General features: G+C 44.4%; 1 protein-coding gene across 3 annotated transcripts; it reads right to left on the bottom strand.

The window, feature by feature from the left end:
* Positions 1-43: 43 nt before the first annotated feature.
* LOC143768612 (protein kinase C theta type-like) lies at positions 44-5,322 on the bottom strand. 3 transcript variants are annotated; one of them, XM_077257245.1, is made up of 8 exons: positions 4,585-5,322; positions 2,916-3,085; positions 2,480-2,733; positions 2,318-2,380; positions 2,056-2,194; positions 1,711-1,899; positions 1,437-1,565; positions 44-1,005 (listed from the first exon to the last, which is right to left on the bottom strand). In XM_077257245.1, exons 1-8 carry the CDS (start codon positions 5,243-5,245, stop codon positions 1,000-1,002), a joined length of 1,611 nt encoding a protein of 536 aa, XP_077113360.1. In that variant the 5' UTR covers positions 5,246-5,322; the 3' UTR covers positions 44-999. The 3 variants fall into 3 exon arrangements, with proteins under 3 accessions (XP_077113360.1, XP_077113361.1, XP_077113362.1); XM_077257246.1 differs by having other exon boundaries at positions 2,916-3,082; XM_077257247.1 differs by having other exon boundaries at positions 4,600-5,322.
* Between the last annotated feature and the right edge of the window lie 7,021 nt (positions 5,323-12,343).

The raw sequence follows: 12,343 nt of genomic DNA, 5'->3' as shown, positions 1-12,343 counted from the left end.
TTCTGTATATCAGAAGAATCGATGTAGAAGCACCATAGATGTTCAATATATCTATTTTTGCATGAAAGTTGTTACTATTATGCAAAGATGAAATAAGAAAGTCTGTAGATACAGTCTCTTTCTATAGAAAGGAGCAGATGATGATGATTCCGCTCCTCAGGCCTTTGGTTGCACTTGTGCTGTTTTGGCACATCCAGGTCTGGATCACACGATGGAGAGGAGAAGAGCAGGAATGTGTGATGTGTGATCTGTGTAGTTGGAGTTTTCCTGGATTCCTACAGCAATGTGATCAACCATATGGCCTTCTGTCTGACCATGGCAGGTAGATGAAGGAGCAGCGGCTTCTTCATTCTGTCCATGGCCCGGTAGGCGAAGGAGCAGCCGCTGCCTTCTTTTTCGCCAAATCCGGGGGAGAAGGAGCAGCCGCTGCCTTCTGTCTGTATATGGCCAAGTATGAGAAGGAGCAGCCGCTGCCTTCTTTTTGGCCATATTTGGTGGAGAAGGAGCAGCCGCTACCTTTTGTCTGTCCATAACTGTTGGAGAAGGAGCAGCCGCTACCTTCTGTCTGTCCATAACCGGTGGAGAAGGAGCAGCCGCTGCCTTCTGTGTCCATATCTGGTAGTCTTTTCCTTATCACCACATTGTAGATGAGTCAGATGGTGGCATAACAAGTTTGGCTGAAAGAAGTCCTTCAATTTCAGTCTTTAAGCACTTGCCATTTCCATCCAGAGGAAGGCGAAAAATAACCCCGAGGACTTGTTGTTGGAATATCCTCATATCAGGGGAAACAAAATCCTTCCTGACCCCAAATATGGCGATCGGAATAAATCCCTGGATGTTTGGTGCTCGAATCTACGTGGCTGTTATGTAGTGGAATCTCTGTAGTATTTGTCACAGTCCGGTAAATGAGAAAGTCCAGTTTAGTTAGTTGTCTCATCCGAATAATGGAAAGCTTCATTCCTGGATGTTACTGGAATGGGGTTAATTGACATCAGCCAATTACTCCTGTAAGAAGAGAAATATATTCAAAATAAAGAAACTGAAGCGACTCGACACTATCGTAAAGTCTGGGTGGAGATCACAATATTGCAGGTTGCACATTTAAAAAAAAGGGTCCGTGAACCACAGGTGAGCTCACTTTAATAGACACCAAACTGGGGAAACAATTGCAGGCCAAAAATGAAGAAAAGCGGCACTCGCTGTATAAAAATACTTCTTTATTAATGTCCTGTAAAACATATCGGCTGGTCTCTGAACAACCACACCTGATCCTTCTCTCTCTCCTGACAATATGTTTTAAAGGACGTTAATAAAAAAGTGATTCCGACTCCTCACGTATATACTGTATACTGGGGGATATAATGATGAGGTGTATGGTGGTATGTGTACTACTGGGCAGTGGTAACACTATGGATGTCGCCATGTGTTATACTTACATCTGCGAAATAGAATGGTGCTTCAGCTCTGCCGGACTCCACGTCACTCCAGTTTATGGAGTGGAAGAATGGGCGCTCTCGGATGAACGATGTTATGGCATACCGACCAGATGGAGTTTTGCAGAGAAGCTGGAAGATGAGAGAGACCATTAATCATTATATTATGCATTATTACTGATACGTTACTACACAATGTCTATGGACTGCCAGCATCATGTTCTCTATATCCTTCCTTATAATCTACCATCATCCTTCTTCACCTAATCCTACTTACCCCTTCTAGGATGTCAAGCTCATCAATGGAGATCCAGGGTGAAAAATCTGGGTCGTTGTCCAAAGACTCATGGTAGTCGTCCATCGTGCCACTGTTATCGAACGGATGTTTCCCCACAATCATCATGTACAGGATGACACCAAATGAAAAGGAATCGGCCAGATGATTGTAGCCTTCTCTATCCATTACCTGTAGGAACATAAGATAGGAGATGAGCTGCATATGCCGGGGAGGGGATTTACACACCGAGGCTATGAGGACTCGTTTGTGATGAGATATGAGCAGGATACTCAGATTAGTACTCAATCCTACTATTGGCATCAATCACACAGGGATGTTCCTTACCTCAGGTGCAATGTAACCCATCGTGCCAACAAGTTCTTCCAAGACGTCATCCTCTCCCACATTCACGGCTGATAGACCAAAGTCACAGATTTTTATGTGTCCGATGCCATCGATGAGGATGTTATGAGGCTTCAGGTCACTGCAGGGAAAAGGATGAGACACTGGTGGTGAAGATAATTCATAAACAGAACTTTCCACAATAGATATGTAAGGAGACAACAGAGAGGCAAAGGGGACCGATTTATGAAGATGAACTGATTACCCGTGTATCACGCCGTGTTCGTGGAGAAATTGGATTCCGCAAACCATTTCTGCTGCAAAGCGTCTGTGGAGTAGAAAGTAGAGGATGGATCAGTGGTTACATACACTTTAGGACCACAATGTACAGGCAGCAGATTATTATGATTCAGTCTAAGACATTTACCTTGTTGTCACTGTATCGAACTGCATCGATTCTCCCATATGGCTAAACAGATCTCCTCCGGCCATATACTCCATGGCTATTATGTATCCTTGTGGTGTTTCAACAGAGCCCCGCAGAGATGTTATGAAGCGGCAGCCGGCGCCCATACTTAGGACCTTTAACTCTGTAGAGAATGTGTTCTCATCGCAACGACTCTTTTCCATGATCTTAAGGGCCAGCAGTTCTTTGCTGACCAGATCTGATGCCAAGAGGACCTGGAGAAAAATCACAGCAGATCAGACCAAACTCTCATATATTACAGGGATCTGTGTAATGGATCACTGGAGTAACCCAATTATCATGACATATGAAGATCCTGTAATGAATATGTACATCCTCCTGTGTATCCGGTGAAGAATACATTGGGGAGCACGGAGTAGTATAAATTCATTCTTACCTTTCCGTTGCTTCCTTTTCCAATATCAGTGATTAAATCAAGGCTGTTAATGTCAATTGGATTTTCCATGTTGACCAATTCTCTCGCAGGTAAAATAGGGGACCTGGAATCACCAAGGTCTTGTGCTGGCACGTCTGCCATGTCAGAGGGTGTCATAAGGTTTGCACCTGCTGAGATGATATAAGATTTGTTAATCTCTTTGATAACGCATAATGGAAATGTTTGTAATGTTGTGTGGTAAGTGTATGGAGCGGGCTCAGGCGCTGAGCATGCATTTTACATGGCTGCCACCTGCCTATAACCGCAGAGACTGCAGCACAGTCCAATTGCTGCAGTTAAGCTATTTCAATGCTAACAGTGGTATTTATATTAAGTGATTGATGATTTGGGCGCACCAGCACCCATTAGTCCCCTCAGGACACAATTGCAAGGGGCTTATTGGTTATAATGACTATATGGGCCTGCTGAAAGACCCTGTCTTTCACTTTCGTCCAATCGTTAAGACCAGCCTGGCTTAATTTTATATGAGAACGTTACTAAAGCTAGATCCTAAAGACTTAAAGAGATCCTAAAATCGCTGGTTCAAGTCTTCTAAAGAGACTAAAAAATGAAATGAAAAAAAGTTTAAAAAAAATAATCAAAAATTACTTAACCTTTCAAATTAATAATAATAATAATAATAATAATAATAAATGAAAAATAAACATAACTAGGATCACTCCATTAGTAATTATATAAAAATTATTATCCCAAACTGTAAATACTGAAATGAGAAAATAATGGAAACACCAAATTTGTTCTTTTTAGGGGCACATATCTAAATATTGCAATTATCCAGAAGAAAGGTGTCATTAAAAGCTACAGCTTCATACTCAATAAACAAACCCTTACGCATCGCCATCGAGGTATTAATATCAGACAGTTACAATGTCTTAGAATACGGCGACACAAACCAATTGTTTTTTTTTTCTTATTAAATTTCTAATTTTCTTCCATCATTTTAGTAAAAAGAAAACGTATACATGTTGGGCATTACCAGAATTGTAACTGACATGGAGAATTATTTTATGAGCTCATTTTTACCACACAATTAACACAATAAAAAAGACAATGTCGGAATCCCTTTTTTTTCCCACATATCTGGCCATTATTTTTTTTTCTTTTTTAAAAAAAAAACATTGACAAAATAAATGGTCGTTCAAAACTACAGCTCGGCCCACTAACTGTTAGAAGACAAATGAAGAAAAAAAAAGTTATGGCTTTTCGATGAAAGGAGTTTAAAAACGAAAGACTGCCCGATCGAGAAGGGGTTAATAAATATAGCTCCAGATCATATATTAGAATTTTAAACAGAACTATATAAATCAGCAGGAAATATCTAATATTTGGTATTTTATTTATCAAAAGTTTCTAATTGCAAAAATGTCCCTGTTGCCCGCTATGGGCAACAGGGACATTTTTGCAATTAGACACTTTTGATAAATAAAATACCAAATATTAGATAACGATTCACAGCACAGATTTCGTTTCTTAACATTCTATAGAACAATGAAATGTGACTGGTTTCTACGGGCAACAAGGACAGTTCTTCTACAAGTCAGCACTGATAATTGAGGTCTGCACATATTAGGAGTGTAATCCCCCTCACCCCCAATCTTATTCTACTGACCTGCTTCCATTTTACCTGGTTCATCTTCATCTATTGCTTTTTCTGGTGAAGAAACACTTAGATGGAATAGAATATCCGGATCGGAGATGGTTTTGGCTGATGACTGGGATCTCCATAGTGCACCATTCCCATTAATAATGGGTGCAGCATAAGTCAGATGTCTCCTACATTGGATAACCAAGTCTCTGCTGTTCCGAATTCTTTTCCTGGCTGCGGCTCTTTGCAGGTCCAGGATGTCTTTTCTCTCAGATCTGGATGAGACCTGTCTTGGAGTTTCTTGGAGAACCCTGTCCAGCTTTATATCTGCGCTGATGTTTCTCCGCTTATTTAGGATGGCTTCTTTATTCCTCATCATTATTGCAGGAGCCAGATCTCCAATTTTTGTCAAGGAGGTAAGTATGGCCCTCTGAAGTTCAGCGGAGGCTGCAGAATGAGACTCCATGATGTTCTCCATGATCCTTCTCTCTGTAAGGATCTCATGTCTTTTGGACTTTCTCATCTTCTCTAGATTTTGTCGCTTGGACGCCATTTGTGAGGCGTCAGTGTCCATGTTCGGTAGAATGTCTTTTCGCCCTAAAGCGAACAATACCTGCTCTTCATTTAATCCTCTCCTCTCACTCAGAACCCGATCTCGTTGGGCTCGTCTTCTCTCTTTATCCATTTTGGAATTAATTTTTGCTTCGTTCGTCACGAAAAACAAAAGGAACTCCCTCACCCTTGGGGGTCTGTGAGGCAGTGATTTCCTATGGGCTGTAACACTGGGATGTAGAATGTGATGAGGTCATCACATCATTGTGACATAGATTTTACCGTGATGTCACAACGAGAATCTTATAGATACAGGTCCTTCTCAAAAAATTAGCATATAGTGTTAAATTTCATTATTTACCATAATGTAATGATTACAATTAAACTTTCATATATTATAGATTCATTATCCACCAACTGAAATTTGTCAGGTCTTTTACTGTTTTAATACTGATGATTTTGGCATACAACTCCTGATAACCCAAAAAACCTGTGTCAATAAATTAGCATATTTCACCCGTCCAATCAAATAAAAGTGTTTTTTAATAACAAACAAAAAAAACATCAAATAATAATGTTCAGTTATGCACTCAATACTTGGTTGGGAATCCTTTGGCAGAAATGACTGCTTCAATGCGGCGTGGCATGGAGGCAATCAGCCTGTGACACTGCTGAGATGTTATGGAGGCCCAGGATGCTTCAATAGCGGCCTTAAGCTCATCCAGAGTGTTGGGTCTTGCGTCTCTCAACTTTCTCTTCACAATATCCCACAGATTCTCTATGGGGTTCAGGTCAGGAGAGTTGGCAGGCCAATTGAGCACAGTAATACCATGGTCAGTAAACCATTTACCAGTGGTTTTGGCACTGTGAGCAGGTGCCAGGTCGTGCTGAAAAATGAAATCTTCATCTCCATAAAGCATTTCAGCCGATGGAAGCATGAAGTGCTCCAAAATCTCCTGATAGCTAGCTGCATTGACCCTGCCCTTGATGAAACACAGTGGACCAACACCAGCAGCTGACATGGCACCCCGCACCATCACTGACTGTGGGTACTTGACACTGGACTTCAGGCATTTTAGCATTTCCTTCTCCCCAGTCTTCCTCCAGACTCTGGCACCTTGATTTCCGAATGACATGCAAAATTTGCTTTCATCAGAAAAAAGTACTTGGGACCACTTAGCAACAGTCCAGTGCTGCTTCTCTGTAGCCCAGGTCAGGCGCTTCTGCCGCTGTTTATGGTTCAAAAGCGGCTTTACCTGGGGAATGCGGCACCTGTAGCCCATTTCCTGCACACGCCTGTGCACGGTGGCTCTGGATGTTTCCACACCAGACTCAGTCCACTGCTTCCTCAGGTTCCCCAAGGTCTGGAATCGGTCCTTCTCCACAATCTTCCTCAGGGTCCGGTCACCTCTTCTCGTTGTACAGCGTTTTCTGCCACATTTTTGCCTTCCAACAGACTTACCATTGAGGTGCCTTGATACAGCACTCTGGGAACAGCCTATTTGTTGAGAAATTTCTTTCTGGGTCTTACCCTCTTGCTTGAGGGTGTCAATGATGGCCTTCTTGACATCTGTCAGGTCGCTAGTCTTACCCATGATGGGGGTTTTGAGTAATGAACCAGGCAGGGAGTTTTTAAAAGCCTCAGGTATCTTTTGCATGTGTTTAGAGTTAATTAGTTGATTCAGAAGATTAGGGTAATAGGTCGTTTAGAGAACCTTTTCTTGATATGCTAATTTATTGAGACAGGTTTTTTGGGTTATCAGGAGTTGTATGCCAAAATCATCAGTATTAAAACAATAAAAGACCTGACAAATTTCAGTTGGTGGATAATGAATCTATAGTATATGAAAGTTTAATTGTAATCATTACATTATGGTAAATAATGAAATTTAACACTATATGCTAATTTTTTGAGAAGGACCTGTAGATAGGTACATAGATGGATATAAACTCTAGAGGATATAGATATATATATATATATATATATATATATATATATATATATATACTGTACTTTGTGCATAATTTGTGTTTTTGATTAATTTTATTATTGAACATCTCGAGTGCTGTCCGACAATTCAAAAGATTAATAGACCTCAACCCTGAATATGCTTTAAAATGTAAAAGTTAAATTTTCTCTTTCTTAGAATATCTGTGTGTGCAGAATATGCAACCAAATTAATATTATAATTTTCCCATTTAAATTCTTTATTTTCATCTGTTAACCCCTTCCAGACATACGCTGTACATGTACTGCTCTGCGGGAGCTGCGTTTCCATAAACAGCAGTACAGGTTTGGCACACCGATCACGCGGCCTCACGATCGGATGCGGGTGTCAGCTCTATATGAGAGCTGACACCACGCCGCAACGCACCGATCGAGGGTATTTAACCCATCTGAGGCTGCTGTCACTACCGACAGCGGCATAGATGAGCATCAAGCAGCATGAGGTCCCTGCCCGCTTCCACAGGACAACACAACGCGTGTTGTTGAAACTCTTAGGCCTGTTTCACACGTCAGTGGCTCCGGTACGTGTGGTGACAGTTTTCTCACGTAGCGGAGACACTGACTCACGTAGACACATTAAAATCAATGTGTCTCTGCACATGTCAACGTGTTTTCATGGACTGTGTGTCCATTTGAAAAACACGGAGACATGTCAGTGTTCGTGGGAGCGCACGGATCACACGGACCCATTAAAGTCAATGGGTTCGTGTAAAACACGTACCGCACACGGATGCTGTCCATGTGCCGTCCGTGTGCCGTGCAGGAGACAGCGCTACAGTAAGCGCTGTCCCCCCAGCGTGGTGCTGAAGCCGCCATTCATCCCTTCTCTCCAGCAGCGTTCGCTGGAGAGAAGGAATGAAAAATCAATGTTTTTTGTTTTTTTTTGTGGTTAAAATAAACTTCCCGGCAAACTCCCCCCTCCCACCCCCTGTACGCCCGCCCTCTTGCATTAAAATACTCACCCGGCTCCCTCGATGCTTCCTCTCAGCGTCACAGCTTGTCCTGTATGAGCGGTCACGTGGTGCCGCTCATTACAGTGATGAATATGTGGCTCCACCTCCCATAGGGGTGGAGCCGCATATTCATCACTGTAATGAGCGGCACCACATTACCGCTCATACAGGACAAGCTGCGGCGCTGAGAGGAAGCATCGAGGGAGCTGGGTGAGTATTTTATTTCCAGCGGGCGGGTGCACAGGGGGTGGGAGGGGGTTTGGTTGCCGGGAAGTTTATTTTAACCACACACAAAAAAAAAAAACATTGATTTTTCATTCCTTCTCTCCAGCGAACGCTGCTGGGGAGAAGGGATGAATGGCGGCTTCAGCACCACGCTGGGGACAGCGCTTACTGTAGCGCTGTCTCCTGCACTGTCCATGTGGTACTCAGTCGGCACACGGGCCACGGGCGGCACACGGCTGCCACACTTGTGCCACACTGATGTGCCATGTGAGCACACGGACACACGGACACGGATAACTCCGGTACCGGAATTATCTGGACGTGTGAGACTGGCCTTAAGGAAAGGTGGATAAAGGGAAAAAAAATAAAATCTTAAGATGTCTTCATTGCTGGCCAAAGGATTTGTTCGATATTTGTTTAAAATTGTGCAGAAAGCCCATTTCATAAATGTATCTTCTGAAGAAAAACATTTAACTGTAGATATTTTGCTAATGGATGAAAATGGAGTCTTCTCTTGGATCCAAGGTGCACAATTTAAATCAAAAGGAAAATTTGAAGAGACCGGCTGCCCATGTTGCGTTTTTTTTCATTGTTTTTACTTGGGTTAAAGAGGTTTTGGGTTTTCTCGGACATGAGGTATCTGGTACCCATGATAGACGAACTGTGCCTACCAAGTCCCATCAGGGTAAAGAGTAGTGATGGGCGAGCACTAAAATGCTCGGGTGCTCGTTGCTCGGGTCGAGCAGATTGGAATACTCGGGTACTCGGCCAGAACAACGAGCCCAATGTAAGTCTATGGGAGACCCGAGTATTTTTACCGTGATCCCCCCGGGGGTCCTTTTAAGGTCTAAAAACGTCTGAAAATGATGGAAACACTGCTCAAATAACACAGGGACCTCATGGGGATCGCCCCTGGAAGCATTCCTGACTCCTAGTTCACAGCCTTAATCATTTTTTCCGAGATTCATGCCATTTTTCCCGGTGCCACAAAAAACACATGAAAACGAAACCAAAATGGGTTTTGCTTGGAAATATGTCAAGGTACATCCTTTGCAGGTTAAAGAAGTTGTCCACTTCTATAACTTTTTTTTTTTTTCATAAATCTTGCTATTATGTGCCACTGAAAACATCTACTGTGTTTATTTTAGCAATATTACCTTTTATCATGCTGTAGCAGCACATCTTTAGTGCTGGATCCAGCTCTCATGGGGTTAATCGACAACTGCCTTTCTCCTGACTTATTGTGCTCTAATACTACAAGTTCCATGATGCATTGTGGAGCGCACCCAGACGCAGGGCAGCGGGGTACCAGGTACCGGGTCTCTCTGTCTCGGTCCTGGGGATGTCACGGTGGCTAGACCCGGTCCGTGGCCCTGCTAAGGGGCATCCAATTAAAGGTGATGGTGAGTGGTGCAAGGCGCGATGAATAACGAAGACACAGGGTTGCAGTCTCTTTACCTTTTTACTGAAGGCTTCGGCATCCGCAATCCAGAGCACTGCTAACAGGGCTGGCTGAGACCGGCCGGTCCCAAGGCACATCCAGAGTTCCCTTCGCAGGTGGAAATCAGTAGCCTTCCTACTAGCGCCTGTGGGTTGTAGTACCTCCCTGCTGAACACCATGGGATAGTCCTCACAACTGTCGTGTATATTTCTGTTCTTTCTCTCCGTCCCCCAGATGGTTTGGATAGGACGCACCCGTATGACGGGGTAGGACTGGACTTATTTTATAGGGACCCTAGAGACGCCCCTCTCCCACAACTTGCCTCCGTTGTCTTCGTAGGTGTAAAGGGTGGACAGCCAACTTGGAATTAGCTGCCCCTGCCGTGATCTGGAGTAATGCGTGTAGTCAGTACTCCCTCGGTGTTCTGGCCACCTGCTACGCGCCTCAGAAGGATGTTGCCAATCTCGGGGCACGACTCCTCCTGGTTCTATCTCCTAGTGCTGTGATCTCGGTTCTCATTTCTCCACAAAACACTTCGCTTCTTGTCCTTTCTTAGGAAACTGCCGCGATGCAGTGCAGGCGCAGCTCCGTAACGATCTCTCTGTGCTAGGCCGCTGTCAGGATCCCACACCTGACAGGTCCTCCCTGGAACTCTTCCAGGCTGCTTTCTGACTAACTTCCTATCCAACCCCCAGTTTTACCCGTGTGTGAGGAGTGGCCTAGTAGATAGGACCTTTAGCTCCCCCTGGTGGCCGGAGTGTGAAGTGTAGTGTGTGACTGCGATACCTGGTCAGGTGAACTCTTTTAGTGCCATCGGACGTACCATCACTCCCCTTAGCGGCAGAGCGACAATACTGCAATGACCAGGACTCTGGGGCGCTGCACTCCCCCCCGTTAAAGCCAGTACTCCCGGACTGGGAAAAGAAGAACAACAATACATGTTAGCAAAAGACATACAACATTTTTGAAATGCTGTAAACAATTAAATATATAACAGTGCTTCCCTTTATGGGAGGTGAGAACACTTGAACGTTGCGAAAAGCTTGGTCATGCACAGTTCATGACTCTCAGTTCAGTGAGTGCAACTTGAAACAGTAGGGATCCCGGGTAAACAAAGGGATCCCTTTTGAAAGTTTTTGGAGCAATTCACTGTCCATTACTCCATTGTCCATTTTAAATCTGTAACAAAGATATATATACAAACATTTTTTAACCAAACAGCAGCACCCGTTAATATTTCCAAGTTTTGTAGCGAATTGGGGTTTGATTCTTGGTGCTACGTGTAGACCTCCGCAGTGCTGGGGTTGCTAGTGACCTAACAGGACCCGCTGTGCTTGCTATCGCTGGTGTAATGCACTGTCTTCTAGCTACACTCCTAGTGAATCTGGGTAGCACTGATATACTGGAGCTCTCAGGACCGCTGCTACCAATTGTGGGCATGGCAGATTCACCGATAGCAGAGGGAGGACTTCCCAATTCAACTGTTGGCATGGCATCCTCTATTGGAATCTGCTGTGGTTGAGTTACAGCCAGAATCCCGTCGGCTAGGGGCACCTGTTGGGGCAGAGTCTCTTTTGGCTCCAGATTATCTGGCATCATATTTGGTTCCGGCGGCCTTGGCTGACGAAACGTTAAGACAGGTACCACGATGGCCTGATTTATTTGAGTCCAAGACTGGGGAAAATCGCAAAGAACAGTGCGTATCATCTTCTCCTCTTCCGCAGGCGGAGATATCCCTCGGTCTGTTTCCCCATCTCTCAACTTATCAGGGCATATTTTGAGGTGGTCTCTGGATATTGCCGTGGAGGTCTCTCCCCCATCTTTGCTGATGAGACAGACCCTTGTATTGTCAAAATCGGATGGCAGGATGGTATATGGTTCCGCCACCCATTGATCGTCAAGCTTGTGTACTCTCCTCTTCCGTTTGAGCACTTGCTCACCGGGTGAAAAGGGGATTGCAGGAGCATGCTGGTTGTAGTCCCTTTCTTGTTTTTGTCGGGCTTGGGTTAAACTTCTTTCCACGCATTCCTGTATTCTGCGGTACCTTTGCTGCCTCTCTGTATCCCAATCTGCAGCTGGGGAGGTGTCTTCGGGGGTTAGGACCCCCATGTCTAGGTCAACCGGTAATTTGCTAGATCTCCCTCGCATCAGGTAGGCTGGAGTGCAATTGGTGGAGTTCACCGGGATGTGGTTGTACATATCTACCAAGTCAGGTAACTTGGCTGGCCACAAGTTCCGTTCTTCCACAGGTAAGGTCTTCAGTAAGTCGATTACCACTTGGTTTATCTTCCCGCACATCCCGTTAGTTTGTGGGTGATACGGCGTCGTTCTGATCTTCTTACACCCGTATAAACTGCAGAATTCCTGGAACACCTCCGCTTCGAATGCCGGCCCTTGATCGGTCAGCACCTTCTCCGGGTACCCATGCGGTCTACAGAAGTACTGCTGGAAGGCTTTGGCGGCCGTTCGGGCCGTCAGATCCTTGACCGGCACAACTACCAGAAATCTAAAGTAGTGGTCCACGATGGTAACAGCGTAGACATAGCCTGACCGGCTGGGTGTTAGTTTCACGTGATCTAGCGCGGCCAGCTCAAGTGGCCGTTT

Source organism: Ranitomeya variabilis, chromosome 4 (assembly GCF_051348905.1).
Source record: "Ranitomeya variabilis isolate aRanVar5 chromosome 4, aRanVar5.hap1, whole genome shotgun sequence".
Lineage (NCBI taxonomy): Eukaryota > Metazoa > Chordata > Amphibia > Anura > Dendrobatidae > Ranitomeya > Ranitomeya variabilis.
The sequence above is the reverse complement of the archived record's forward strand: the minus strand, read 5'-3'. Positions and strand labels throughout refer to the sequence as shown.

Bases quoted from the DNA above. Each gene is read 5' to 3' on its own strand.
- LOC143768612 (XM_077257245.1), bottom strand. From the start codon at position 5,245: ATGGATAAAGAGAGAAGACGAGCCCAACGAGATCGGGTTCTGAGTGAG. The intron at 2,195-2,317 runs GTAATCAGTTCA...TTTTCCCTGCAG, and splicing joins GAACACGGCGTGATACACGG to TGACCTGAAGCCTCATAACA. The intron at 1,900-2,055 runs GTAAGGAACATC...ATGTTCCTACAG, and splicing joins TGGGTTACATTGCACCTGAG to GTAATGGATAGAGAAGGCTA.